Here is a 15,355-nt window from a genome sequence, read left to right on the forward strand (position 1 = left end):
ATGTTGCTTCCTGATTTCTTCATTATCAAATTAAGTAACAATACTTAAGTATGCAGACAAGACCTTTCTATCATAATAATTAAAATTTATGTCTGTAAAGAGGAAACAACCAATAAGACAGACTATTTTCATTTCTTATTTTTTTAACCGATGACTGAAGAGAAGGCCATTTCCTGCACTTTTTCCTTTTTCTTATTTTTTTTAAGCTGTTGTAAGAGCACGTAACATGAGAAGTACCCTCTTAACAGATTTTTTTCAATGTGTAATACACTATTTTTAATTTATAGGCATAATGTACAGTGGCTCTCTAGAATTTATTCATCTTGCGTAACTGAAATTTTGTACATGCTGGTTGGCAACTCCCTATTTTCTGCTTCCCGTAGCTCTTGGCAGTCACCGTCCTGTGCTTCTATAATTTGGACTATCTTAGATACCTCGTATGTGTGGAGTCATGCAGTGTTCGTCTTTCTGTGACTGCCTTATTTCACTTAGAATAACGTCTTAGGTGTTCATCAATGTGGTCACATATTGTAGGATTTTCTTCTTTTTTAAGCCTGAGTAATATTCTGTCATGTGTGTATACCACCTTTTCTTTATCCATTCATCCGTAGAGGGGCATCTGAATTGTTTCCACATCACGGCTATTGTGAACAAACCCTGCAACGAACATGGAGTGCTAATATCTCTTCGAGACCCTGACTTCAGTACTTTTGAATAAATAACCAAAAGTGGAATTGGTGGATTGATCATGTGATAGTTCTATTTTTAATTTTTTGAGGAACCTGCATACTGTTTTCCATAGCAGCTGCACCAGTTTGCATTCCCGCCAACAGTGTACAGGGTTCTAGTGTTGGCCTTTTCAGTGTGGGGGGGTTCTTGTTCGTTTGCTGCACTGCGTGTCCGTTAGAATTGGAGTCACCTATGGATAAGTCACAGACTTACCTGGTTTTTACAAAAACTGCACAGGTGATGTCAGTCTGTCTACCTAGGTAATATCAACTGAATAGTTAAATAAAAGATGTAAATATGTTATAGTTGTACCTTTTTAAATGTCCAGCTAACTAGTTAGCTAGCAGATGACATATTTGTAGAGATCCAGCTGCTTTAAACATGTAAACATATTATGTTTAATTTGATGACAGGCAAATTTATTTTGGTAGTTTTACCATAGTTTTTTTTCTTGGTGGCAGGTTACCCTCATTGGAGAATAATATAATTTTCACCTTTACATTTTAAAAAATGTTTAATATTGATTTATATTTATTTTTTATTATATTTATATTTTATTATATTTATTTATTTATAAGTTGTTTAATATTACATTATTAAAAACCAAGTTTAAAATGCCTCTTTCTTGTCTGGGTGATTGGTAAATTAAAGAATTCTCTCAAATATTAGTAAATGCTCATTGAGGAGTTTTCTCTTTTTGAGCATAGTATGCTTCCTTTTAGCTATTTACTGGAACTTACGTACCTTCCAAGGATTCTTGGTATTTAAATGTAAAATGTTTTTGACTTTTTTATCTTCCTCAGTAATTTAAAAAATTTTATTCTTGATTATGGTAAAATACTTTGATGTAAAATTAAAAATGCTTTTTTAGAGCTGCTCCTAGAAATGTAGCTAATTATTTCTGTATGTCAAAGAAAAAAACATTAATCTCTAAAATCTTGCAATTAGATGAACAGGAAGCACAGAATTTTTGAGTTCCAGAATAAATTCCCCTAGAACACACCCACATCCCAAAGACCAAGCATACATTCAACAAGATGTTAGGCTCATCAGTTAATTCTAATAGAGTAGGAAAGTGATTGACTGTTTTGCTGTTTCAATGTGAAAAATAGTGAAGAGCAGCATTCCGACTGTAGGCACTGCCTTATCATCCATTCTCTTACTATTTACCCATCATTCTGAATATGTATTCTCTATAGTTGCTCTGTAACCATCCCCCCACTCTACATTGTTTCATTTACTAAATTCCTTAAATCATACCTTTGTTGGGAAAACTACACATTTAATTCATTGTTTGTCTTTGATTCCCAGATGTATTGTAGAAACTGAAAACTTAGAAGAAAGAGTAGCTGTGGTGAGTCGAATAATTGAGATTCTACAAGTCTTTCAAGAGCTGAACAACTTCAACGGTGTCCTTGAGGTTGTCAGTGCTATGAACTCCTCACCTGTTTACAGACTAGACCACACATTTGAGGTAGGTTTGTGTGTTTTTTAAATGAAGAATCAGGATTTTAATAATCGTGTTCTTTAATTTTTAAAGTGCCTCATATGTCTTTTCAGTAACAGTTTAAAAGATGGAATAGTCTAAATTTTGTATTGAATTGGTTGCACTTTTTTAAATTAGGCATTCTCGTTAAAATGCATTCACATGTCCTGGCCTAGGTTAGAAGATGAAAAACCTCTCAGCACTTTATTTGTATATAACATACAATTAAATGCTCTTGTAACTGTGTAAAGAATTGCAAGGTAAACTAGATTTCTCTCTCTCTCTCTCTCTCTCCCCCCTCTCCCTCCCTCCCTCTCTCTCTGTCTCTCTCTCTCTCTCTCTCTCTCTCTCACACACACCCTAACTTCTAGGATCGATGAAGATAGTGTCTTTGAAACAGTTATTATCATTCTTAGCAAACTGATACTGTTGTGTTTGGGCTACTCTTAGCCTGGCATTTGGGGGCAAAATCTGTGATTCCTTTTGTAAACTTATGCTTCCTAAATATTATTTTTTTTAATTGTAGCAAATACCAAGTCGCCAAAAGAAAATTTTAGAAGAAGCTCACGAATTAAGTGAAGATCACTATAAGAAATATTTGGCAAAACTCAGGTCTATTAATCCACCATGTGTGCCTTTCTTTGGTGAGCATTTCTTGAATTTTTATTGTGTTTCTGGATAAAACAAGACACTTATTTCATTGAATGACTGAATATACATATGTGTAATATACCAGCAGAAAATACTTATCTAGTAAATGATTAGCACCTGAATCACCGTAGAATTTTACTCTATTAGGACTTCTGAAGATCACTGGGTGCAATGTCTACATTCCAGTTTGTATTTCCATCGTGGGCAGCCATTTGATATCATATAAAAGCTCATTTGTGTTTTTATATTCATAGAAATCTTTTTTGTTGAATTTTATAAACCAAACACTCTACAGAAGATGTATGGCCATACCCGTCTATATTTCTAATCCTCTTCCTTGTAAACAGTTTCACATAGCTAAAAGTCATAGCACGTGCATCTTTGAGCCCACACCTTCTGCACATCAAAGCTTTACCCTTTTTTCTTGCCCTTCTGCGCCAGAGGAAGAAAGTACCCTTTCCTTCCTTTTAAGACTGAAGCATGCACCATCCGAACCTTCACCCTTCACGTAGATTCCTCTATCTGGTTCCATCATTGGATTTCCTGTATTTCGTAGCTTCAATATCTCTTTCACAACTGGTTTCTTTTCTCTGTATATATGCTCTGATGACTCTTCCTCTGAATGCTTAATGATCTCTATCACACATGTTATGGTTTAGGTTTTTTAATATGTGGTATATTTACTTCTAGCCTTTTCCTCATCTACAGCTATATATTTTCCATAAAGCTTTAAGTTTTATGCTGCACATAACATTGTTACCTTCTGATATTTTTTCAATTAACATATCATACTTTCCCATAGTTTTTGTTCAGACTTTACAACCAACCACTTCTGTCTTTACTTCTCATCTTTTTTGCTATGTGCATTATATATAGTCATAATTATATGACATGTACACATTATCATTTACTTCTTTAACTTACTCTATCTTAAATATGTTGTGATGTCTTATTAGTCTTCATAATGTCATTTGTAATGGCTACATAATATTCCATAAAGTTGGTATGTCAGTTTAACTCTTGCTCTACAATTAGATACATAGTTTCCAGCTTTTTTGCTTTCCTAAATAATGTTATAATCAATATCTTCATATTTATACCTTTTGTCTGTATTTGAGAATATTTTTTTGAGCTAGATAACCAATCTAGCTATTTTTATCTAGATATTTATATCTAGCTGGGAATTTCTCAAGCTAGATATTCTATTAATCTACCTTTTTATTTTTATTCTTTGATATACAGTATTTTTAAATTGTATAATCTGTCCATCTTTCCCATTATGATTTCTATTGTTTCTAACCTTAGAAAATTCTTCCAGTCTAGGAATTTAATATTGCAGTCATATTTTCTTCTAGCTTTATGATACGACCTTTAAAATTATATTTAACTCTTTAATCAAAGTCTCTTTTAGATATCATATGAAATCTTCAAATTTATTTCTCCACCAAATTGTTTATTTGTTGACCCAGGTTTATTAATTTTCTTTATCCCCATTTATATATGGTACCTCTTTCTTTAATAAATATTGTTTCCCATTAATTTCTTATACTAGTGCCCCAATTTTTAATGATTGGCACTTTATAATTTGTGATTCTCAACGAGGAGCAATTTTTGCCCCCCAGGGAACAAATATTTAGCAATGTCTGGAGACATTTGTTGTTGTTCTAATTGGGAGGTGCTAGAGACTTCTAGTGGGTAGAAGGCAGGAATGTTGCTAACATCCTACAATGCACAGGACAGCCCCTAACAACAAAGAATTATCCAGTCCAAAAGGTCAGTAATGCCCAAGGCTGAGAAACATTGCTTTATAGTGTGTTCATATAGGACAAAGTTGGTTCTTCAATGCCGCTTCAGTATTTTCTTTGCCAATTTTGTCTCAACTTTATAATGGGGGAGGGTGATAAATACAGTTGGAACAGTCTATCCATTAATTTGGAAAGAACATTTATGATACTTCACATTTTCCTAGGTACTTTTGGTTGTGAATGGTATTCATTTTTTAATAATCAATTACCCTTAATTCTAAGAATTTTTTATTTCCTTGGATTTTCTAAATATTTGATTATGTCTCTTCCTTTGATCTTATTTCTGTGTTAGGCTTTATAGCATTGGTCATACCTTCCCAAACAAAGATTAACAATAATGATAAAAATAAGTAGCTCTGTTTTAATTTTAGTTTCATTGGGAATAGGTGTAGTTCTGCTATTTGCTTGATTAGATGCTTTTTATTATGTTAAGGTTTTTTTGTAGTTATCTTCTGTGTTTTTGTTAGCAAATACATTTACTTTTATAATAGTTTGTCATCTTAGTGAGGGAAAAATAATTTTTCTTGCTCAGCAAATTAAAATTATAGGTTTACTAATGCTGAACTTTCCTATTTACTAATATTAAACCTTATTTATAGTAGATTGATATTTTAAGTGTACACATGAATTCTGTTCATTATCATTTTATTTAGGATTTTTATATCCATCTACATAAGCAGGATTGGTCTGTGATTTTTCTTTGTGCTATATTTATCAGCTTTTGTTATTATATTTACTTTGTAACATGAGTTCAGTAGCTTTCCATTTAACTCTATTCTGGAATATCATGAAGTGATCTAGCCTTTAAACTTTGAAATAGGCCAACAGAAAAACCATCTGGGCCTGGAATCTTTTGTAGGATATAATTTTTTAGTAACATTTTCATTTCTTCCTTAATTTTTTTCTATTTCTGTTTTCTGCTACACACTTGTCTCATTTCATTATTTTAAAAATACTAGTAGTCAGTTATATCTACAAAAACATTATTTTTAAAATTGTTCCTATTTGCAATATGTCTTTCCCATTTCTATTTTTACTTGTTTTACTCTGCTTTTTACTTCAAAAAGATAAAATCTTAAACGTAATTACTCTCTTCTCTTGTTTTCTCTATCATATATTACTTTTTATCATTATTTATTTTTTTCCTGAGGACTTTTTGCCCTCCTACCTACATTCTTGGAAAAACTATTGAGTTCATTTATTTTCTCTTCCTGGTAAAACATTTTTTTTTAATTATTAAAGTACAGGTTCAGGGTCGCCTGGATGGCTCAGTCAATTAAGCATCTGCCTTCAGCTCAGGTCATGATCCCAAGGTCCTGGGATCAAGCCCCATGTTGGGCTCCCTGCTCGGTGGGGAGCCTGCTTGTCTCTCTGCCCTGTCCCCCAGTTCATGCTCTCTCTCTCTCTCAAATAAATCAATAAAATCTTTTTTTTTTTTTTAAGTACAGATTCAGTCAGATTTAATTTTTAAAATGGAACGTATCTTACATAAGATCTTGTAGGTTAGAAGTGTTATACCTGTCTGGGCACTACAGAAGACACACAGACCTTCCACAGTTCATAGAGAGTGTAAAGACAGTTTTGATAAGGAGTTAAAGAATAATTTAAAAATAGTTTACTAAAAGAGAATTGAAGCAGATGCATTAAAGTCTATGTATTTGAAGTGTGGTGACTGTGGTGCTAGTTCGTACACGGGAGGACCTGGGTAGGCCTGGTATTCTTTTCGTTCAGTCTGTTAACAAGTATTTCTTGAGTACCTGTGAAGTATCAAGGACTATGTCAGGTGTTTAGAAAAAGTGAAAAATACATAGTCCCTCCGTGTGCTCACTGAGCTTATGGTCACACTACTTGTGATAGGTCACCGCTTGTGAGAGGTGAAAAGAAACTTCAGGGCCCGTTCACCCAGCTCCCTGTGTGGCCCCTGCTACCCCATCACCCTGATTGGTGAGCATTTATTCACACAAACTGAACTCTCTACTCTCTCACAGATGTATGAACTAACATAACTGATCCTCATAACATGTTGTTGAGTGGAAACAAAAAAGTTTCAGACCTGTATTTAGAGTATGATTCCATTGTGTTTTAAGGTCAGCCACGCGATCTGCTGAGTGAACACAAACTCTAGCTAGTTTGATAGGTGCTGACGGCCCACCTGCCAGCCTTCCTGCCCATTTCTGCTTATCTTCCTGGTTATTGAGCCTCTTCTTTTCAAGGTCGGTTCTCCTGCTCTAGGAAGATCTTGTTGTCCCCCAGTCCCTGGGGTTAGCCACACAGCCTTTTGTGGTTCTGACCAGAGGGCAGAGCCGGATGTTCTTGCTGCTTCCTGATTCTGTCTTGTCTGTGTGGTAGCTTGTAGAAACTCCTTCCAGATTCTTATCCCTAATTCTGGGGACTGGTTTTTTGGATTTTTTCCCCCTATATGGGAGGGTCAAGGGATAGTATCTGACACTTTTACTTCATCTGTCATCTTGCCGGAATTCTCATTCAGGCTTTTGTTGGCGCTACACCATTTACAGAGCAAAAGTCAGGTAACTTCTCCTTCCGAGGCTTTCCTAGACTGTGAGTCTGTATCTTGATTTTTCTCCATATACCGAAGTGTTCTACTCATTATAAATGGATATATATATATATATATATATATATATAGTCAAACTAACATTTCCTCTACGGTAAAAGGACGTAGATTCTTCCTTGAGTTAAGCCTCACCTCTCTGCACAGACGTCCAAGTCTGTAGCACTGGCTTTGCTCTTTTTTTGTGTCCTCCTTCTGTTTCTTGTCATTCTGCTTCCTCTCCACTCTTGTTTCCTGCCATTTTAGGATTGACTGTATGTCTCTTGCATCCTGAACTATTCTTCAAATGCTTTCCCTTCTATTCTGAAATAATGTGCTTCTTTTTATTTATTCAGAAACATTGTTGAACACCAAGCCCAGGAATAGGTGTCAAGAATCAAGAGACAATAAAACATAGTTTTACCCTTAATAAGCTCTCTTGAAATAACAAAAAAATATATTACCATGTATTAAATGTAATATTGCATCACAGAAATGTATCAGTTGAAGTATGAACCTAGAACCCTGAACAGCTACTTTTTCCTAGAAAGGCTGGAAAAGGCATCAGCAACAACATGAAACCTTACCCCTCTTCGTTATTTATGTCATATTGCTCTGCTTTCCCTCTCCCCACACAGCTGCTACCAGAGCAGGGTATGTAAAATGATCTACTGAAAAAAAGTAACCTTTAACTGTATATAATATTCAGATCTATGCATACATTGGTACTACAGTTTTTACTCAAAAACTATATATATATATAGAGAGAGAGAGGATCCATGCTTAAACATTTTTTTTTACTGATGGTCACATTTGATCAACAAAATTTGGATACCACCTCTTTGATCAGTTGTTCTCCTTTTAACAAGCCATTAATATGTCATACATAAAATAATTTCAAGATTCTATCCTGAGCTCTCCCAAAATGCCACTTGTAAGCATTTTCACAACTTCATTCAAGTATACTTTCAACAGATAAAACGTCCCATAACTGATTATCCTTGTTCCCAGTGGCTGTCATTATACCACCACCCATTCAGTCAGCCAAACACAAAGCTGAGTCTTCCTTCCCACCCACCCCATCCCTGCCCTCTGCCCAAACCAGTTAATCAGTTGTCGTGGAGTCTACCCCTTAAATATGTGTACACTTCACTCTATCCCTTAGACCCTAAGACAGCCATCATCAGCTCACCAGGACTACATTCATCCTGCTTCTAATCTTAACTCCTTCTAACCCATTTGGCTTCATAGTACAGCCAGAGTATTCCTTCTAGAATGCAAAGATGCTAATAATCTTCTAACTATGAATAAAAATTAAGCTCTTTACAAAAAGACTCTTCGTGATCCAATCCAGGTGCTGCTACCCACAAACTCTTCCCAGTTGGGCCATCAATGTGTGACCAGTATGGAAAGTTGATCCCAACTGCCCTGAAATATGTGTACTGTATGGATGTGTTTGCCAGACAGAACGTTGAGCTGAGCGCATCATGCGACATAGTGTAGTGGGGATAATATAACCGGCTGCAAGTAAAAGAGCCAAGTGACAGGCAGATGTGGAAAATGAAAAGCCTGTGCGTATTAGAACACATGGTACCTTTGTCTTATGAATGGATAATCAAGAGTAACCTAGGTGATGGGACGCCTGGGTGGCACAGCGGTTAAGCGTCTGCCTTCGGCTCAGGGCGTGATCCCAGCGTTATGGGATCGAGCCCCACGTCAGGCTTCTCCGCGATGAGCCTGCTTCTTTCTCTCCCACTCCCCCTGCTTGTGTTCCCTCTCTCGCTGGCTGTCTCTGTCTCTGTCGAATAAATAAATAAAATCTTTAAAAAAAAAAAAAAAGAGTAACCTAGGTGCTAAGAAATAGCCAACAAATGCACTTAAAAACTGGATACTTTTTAGAACCAAACAGGCATTGATGTTTATCATGTTTCATTATTGCTGACTTGTTCACTGAGTTTGAGTCATTTATTCTTTTCAAGAATGTGGCCAGATATTCTAGTATTTGAAAATATGCCTCTATCACAAAAGCCTTTAGAACCACTAAACTGTGATTAGAACGAAAGTGCCTGTTGTTTTGTTCGTTCTGCTCCTTCCCTGGTGCACAACCTGTAGCGAGGGAGACCGGGACTCTGAAGCCCTTGCCTGTGTCTGTCCTCAGGCCCTGCAGTCTTCCTCCCCCCGCCCCACACCAGACCCTCCGGTCTAGCCGTACTACACAGCATGCTGTCTCTGAGGATGCCTTCCAGGCTTCGTCACAAACCAGCGGCTTCGGACACGCTGCCGCTTTGCTGAGAATGCCTTTCCATCTCATTCATTACGCTTCACTTCATTTTTTGAGATTTACTGTAAACGTCACTTCATCTGTGATGCTTTCTCTATTCCCACTGGCCCAAGGCGGAGTTAGGCACGCCTTTGCGCTCTCATAGCCTCTTACGCGTCACCACGCGTGTGGTACTTACCAAATTGTACTGTAGCGCACATTCAGGGCTCGGAACTCCTTGAGATGAGGGACCGTGTGTCTTGTTCGTCTCTGTCTCTGCGGTACCTAATGCAGTGCTGGGCGGACAGCAGAGACTCGGGGGTCTTGTGTGCTGGGGGAATGAGCTCAGATGTTCATACACACCCTTCTCTTTCCCCAAAGCAGCACAGTCCGTACTTCAGGGGAGAAGGCAGGAGCTTGAGAGAATAGGCCGAGACTAGCAAGAGTAGCGTCAACAATCACAGCCATAGCTAACGAAGCATTTACTTTTGTCGGGCCCTGTTCTAAGCCTGTACATCAGTTTACTCATTTATTTCTCAAACCAACCTGCTGTCCTCATTTTACAGATGAGAAAACCAAGGCACATAGAAGCTAAGCAACTTGTCCAAGACCACACAATTAGAGGCAGCAGAGTCGGCCCCAGAACCTTTAAGCTGGAACAGAAAGGAACTAAGGTGCTCCTGGCACCAGAGGGCCATGTAGAGAACAGAAGTGCCTGTTACTTGGGTCCTTCTCCTCCTCCGGTGCCCAAGCTGCAGTGATGTGGAAACAGGAGCTCAATTATGAGATTGCCACTAATTCTAGAAGTACTGAGGGCCAGAACAGACAAACTCTGTGCAGTGCTGTGTTTGATAGGCTTGCAGATCCTTCCACATTCCCACGAGTAAGCCTATCCAAACATTACTACCTCAGAATTACAAATCCTAACAGCCTTTGAATAGCAGAAAATATGATCCTTTGAATTTAACATTTTCCCCTTTGGCCAGAAATGTGTGTTAGTAAGTGACAGGTTATGTTCAAAGTTCCTTTACAGCACAGTGACTTAATGTCAAATACCATATGGTTTTGGAGGTATGGAAAATTGGTTTTTCTTCCTGATACAGCTCTTAAATTTTGTTAAACCTTGTCTCCCTTTTTCTCACGTATTTATAAAACTTAAGTGTCACAGAAGAATTTGATACTTATATTTTCTTGAAATTTAGCTAGTTTTTCATCAAATGGAAATCTGCCTTAAATCTTTGGTTATGGTGATTGAAATAGTACGGTGTAATATGCCTACAATTACTGATGAAGAAAAAGAACTAGCTGGTTCCTTTTTTATCCTTGAAATAATTTCATTATATCTTCTAGGAATTTATCTAACTAATATCTTGAAAACAGAAGAAGGCAACCCTGAGGTCCTAAAAAGGCATGGAAAAGAGCTTATAAACTTTAGCAAAAGGAGGAAAGTAGCAGAAATAACAGGAGAGATCCAGCAGTACCAAAATCAGCCTTATTGTTTACGAGTAGAATCAGATATCAAAGTAAGTTGAATGATTTGAGGATATATCTTTCTAATTAAGTTTATAAACCGGCCGATGAAAGGCAGATTTATTTCATAGAGGATATAAAGGAAAATAAATCTAAAAATAACTTAAGTTTTCTTATGTTGTTAAATGTTTTCTTAAGTTACTTTTGTGAATTTCAAACTGCATTTAAAATATTTAATATTAATGTTTATTTCTTTGCATTTATCTTAGAGGTTCTTTGAAAATTTGAATCCAATGGGAAATAGCATGGAAAAAGAATTTACAGATTATCTTTTCAACAAATCCCTAGAAATAGAACCACGAAACCCTAAGCCTCTCCCAAGATTTGTAAGCATTCACATATTTATATTTCTTTAATATTTATGTATTTTTTGCAGTTATCTGTGTCTGGTGATGTCATCACTACCATATGTGTTATACAGATTAGTTTTCCATGAGGGCATTCAGGGATGAAGTATACATGTGATAGATGAAAGTAATGAATAAACGCTTAATACGTATGCTCAGGAATATCCCAGTTGATTGCAAATAAGTGAGCATTATTATTAATCTGAATAAATTCTGATAGATGAGGAAATTGGGCAAATATATAAGTTTTTTTAAAACAAAAATGTTATTCGAGATTTAAGGGCAGGAAATTTGATTAATTTATACTAATTCGCTTATAATAAATATATGCATTTATGACTTTTTTTCTAAAGTAATGACTTATGGAAACTTTTAACCATGAATCATTAGCCATAAAAATAACAAGTCTGGCTAAAGACACTTTTGGGGGGAAAGTACAGTTTCCATTGTTTTTAGTAAAGCCTGGCCAGTTTTACGTACAGAATCGTCACCTCACTAATCTGAACATAATCTGTCTTGTTCACAAGAACTTAAAAAAATCAAGGAGTAAATATAAATGGCTTCCTTAGTAACCAAGATAAACTTCAAAGTATCTGTGAATTAAAGGTTATGCAGTTACCTCCCAAGAAAATTTCTCAAGGCCTAAAACGGTTTTTTAAAAGATGGATTAAAAACAGCAAATTAGAAATAGCTATATAGTCTTTGCTCCAAAGAGCTTGCTAATAGTACTCTGTAAGGAAATTTCATAAAACTAACATACACGCACACAGATGAAAACTGAAGCAATTTAATGCATTTGTAAATAACTCAAACGATTCCAACATCACAGTCTCACGGCATTGTAAGGTATCATAGTTCATAGTAACGATCCTGGCTTTTCCAGCAAGGTTAAATTAGTTCAACAAGATCTGTTTAAAAAGCCAGAGAAATCTACAGCATATCTTAGAAAGATTTCTATTCAAAAATATTAAGATGATAAATACTCTGGTATTTTAGGACTAAGACTCAGCTATTTAAAGAAATTCATTGCCTAATATTTTAGATAGCCAAGGCTTTATGGAAATGGGATGTTAATATTTTAACTTGGACACTTTGATTTTAATCATTATATAACTTCTTTATGGTTTTCCTAGATTCTAGTTGAGTTTTACCAGGCATATAGAGAAAAACCTTCCTTTCTGTGTGTTGTAAATATTGTGTTTCTTTTGATATGTCTACAGCCAAAAAAATATAGCTATCCCCTAAAATCTCCTGGTGTTCGTCCATCAAACCCAAGACCAGGTACCATGAGACATCCCACACCTCTGCAGCAGGAGCCCAGGAAAATCAGTTACAGTAGGATCCCTGAAAGTGAAACAGAAAGTACAGCATCTGCACCGAATTCTCCAAGAACACCGTTAACACCTCCGCCTGCTTCTGGCGCTTCAAGTACCACGGATGTTTGCAGCGTTTTTGATTCCGATCATTCGAGCCCTTTTCACTCAAGTAGGTCCTAACATTTTAAGTGCTTTAAAGTAATTGTTAGTATTATGTGTGCTAGAGGTAAAAAAGAATCTGTATAACTTTTTTTTTTTTGTAAATTGGTAGACAAATACCATTTTGAAAGATATTATTATAAAAATATAAAGCAAATTCTAAACTCCAGCAACTTATGATTTTTAAAAACCTGTTGGAACAGCCCTCTTCAAATTTATTACACTTTACCAGAAGGCCTGGTGATGAAATTGGTAATTTAAACTTGATTTGAGCATTTGTTTTCAACTGGTGAATTTAACATGCGTTCTTTGTATCTAGAGGAGACAAAAATAACTCCTAAAATCTGCAAGGATTGTCAGTCCAGTGCTTTAAATGCTGCCTCCAAAATTATTATATTTGAATACTACTCAGTACATCGTTCCCTTTCCATGACACTCTGTAGGTTTCAAATTTTGCAGGAAGTATCCAATTTAAACTCCTACTTAACCCTTTCTCAGTCTACACCATCTGCCAGATGCTGCATAGCGCCCGCTAATACACCGCCTGTGCTTCCAAGCCCAGCTGTACGGATCTCACAGACTGCATACTATTGCTCCTTCCTTTCTTATTTCTAGATCAGTGCTGTCTAGTAGAGATATAATGTGAGCCACGTGTGTACTTTTAGTGTTCTGTAGCCACATTTTAAAAATCAAAAAGAATTAGGTGAAATTAATTGTAATAATATATTTTATTTAACTTAGTGTGTGCAAAATATTAGCATTGCAACATGAACTCAAGATAAAAATTTGAGCTATTTCACATTCTCTTTTTTGTTGTAAATCATCAAAATCCAGTATGCATTTCACACTTACAGCACATCTCAACTCAGACTAGCCACATTCACGTGCTTATTTATCCACATATGGCTAGTGACTTCCAAACACTACAGCTCAGCTCCAGCCCTTTGAAAAGGCTGCCTTTGAAAGGTAGGTCACCCTGCTTCCACTCATTTTCTAGTCAATTCCACATGGAGCTTTAGAGCTCTAAGAACACACGATCTCTTTCCGTTTTTTCAGTATTAAATCAAAACTTGAATCNTTCTAGTCAATTCCACATGGAGCTTTAGAGCTCTAAGAACACACGATCTCTTTCCGTTTTTTCAGTATTAAAACTTGAATANTAAATCAAAACTTGAATCCCATCACCTTCACCCCTCTCAGCACTTCCACATGCTCTTCCCATTGGCTGTCTCAGCTCAGTGTACAGATCAAGTCCTCCCCTGGTATCTGACAGAACAGAATCCAGTCCTGCGAGATAGCGTGTCGTTATTGTGGGGAAGGAGGTCGAGAAGCAGGTGGCCTAGGAGCTGGGAATCCGGTCTGGGATCTCAGTCTGCTAGTGAGCTTTCTGATTTTACACCAAAGACTTTCTGTGCCTTCTGGGCATCCAGCTAGATTTTTAAGGTTCCTTCCAACTCAGAGAATCTAACTTTTTAACAAAAATCGACTTAAAACTGTTATTTGGAGGTGTATTATTTTGAGATTTGGTCCAGAATCCTATTTATTTATTCTTGTGTGGTACGTACATTCATAGTTACCCAGCAGTTTGTCTTGTCTTTTTACCAACTAAAGTGTGTTTGTTTTGAGAATTACTACATCTTGGCTTTATTTGGCTACTGGGGATTATTATGGAGTCACGTTATATACATATTAAGCTACCAGATATTTTTGGTAAGTTCAAATAAACACCAGGTAAAAAAATTCCCACCTATTTCCCCCAATTCATAAACCCTCTAAAATTAAGTAATAAAACCGGCAGTTTTTGCAATATGCCCAACCTAAAATCATTATTAATTCTGACCTATTTAACTGTTTGCAGGGTTTTTTTTCTTAGAGCAGATAGCTATGGTCTATATTATAAAGATTCCCACATAAATAAATAATTGAAATCACGTGAAAGCTGTCAATTGCAAATTCTACTTCTCTTAGTTTAAAAAGTAGCTAAAAATGGAAGAGGTGGGAAAAACAGGAGATAAGCACATTAACGTTCCCTACTAGTGCTGAATCTTTAAAGCAGTAAAGGAAGAAGGAATCATTCTGGAATGCAGTGCTCTGTCCTATGTGGCAGGGGAACAGTATTCAACAGCTGGAAGGTGGAGAAACCACTGTTCCAGGAGTTAGGCTTTGTAAGCTCAGCTTGGAGGGTTTTCTCAATTTCCCTTTCTTTGTGATAAAGAAAATTCCTGTTGCTATTCCCTTTGCTCTTACTAAAAACTGAAAATAACTGATTTTGAAATCAGAGAAGCCAGCATAATATAAAACCATCTGTACGCTCAGTCCCTTACTTAAAGCTTACCCATGGCCTTTGTGTAGTCAAGGTCCTCACGTGCCAATAACCCCACCTTTGCTTAACAGACCTGCTAGGGCTGTGGGGGTCACCGGAGCTCCCAGCTTGCCCACTGTGTTGCCACCACAGAGAGAATTCCTACGTCCTCAGGGCCTGTCAGGAAAGAGCTGCTGTGCCTACATTCTTAGGTCATCT

The 15,355-nt window shown here is 36.5% G+C and overlaps 1 protein-coding gene across 3 annotated transcripts in view; it reads left to right on the top strand.

Annotated features, from left to right (window-relative positions):
• The window catches only part of SOS1 (SOS Ras/Rac guanine nucleotide exchange factor 1), a 138,155-nt gene that overhangs the window by 112,159 nt on the left and 10,641 nt on the right, over positions 1–15,355 (top strand). For all 3 annotated transcript variants that reach the window (XM_002924049.4, XM_011230809.3, XM_034659628.1), the window contains 5 exons: positions 2,041–2,203; positions 2,742–2,859; positions 10,833–11,005; positions 11,222–11,338; positions 12,580–12,844. In XM_002924049.4, coding sequence (XP_002924095.1) covers positions 2,041–2,203; positions 2,742–2,859; positions 10,833–11,005; positions 11,222–11,338; positions 12,580–12,844 — 836 coding nt within the window. The remainder of the gene's footprint in view (positions 1–2,040; positions 2,204–2,741; positions 2,860–10,832; positions 11,006–11,221; positions 11,339–12,579; positions 12,845–15,355) is intronic.

Source organism: Ailuropoda melanoleuca, chromosome 4, assembly GCF_002007445.2.
Source record: "Ailuropoda melanoleuca isolate Jingjing chromosome 4, ASM200744v2, whole genome shotgun sequence".
NCBI lineage: Eukaryota > Metazoa > Chordata > Mammalia > Carnivora > Ursidae > Ailuropoda > Ailuropoda melanoleuca.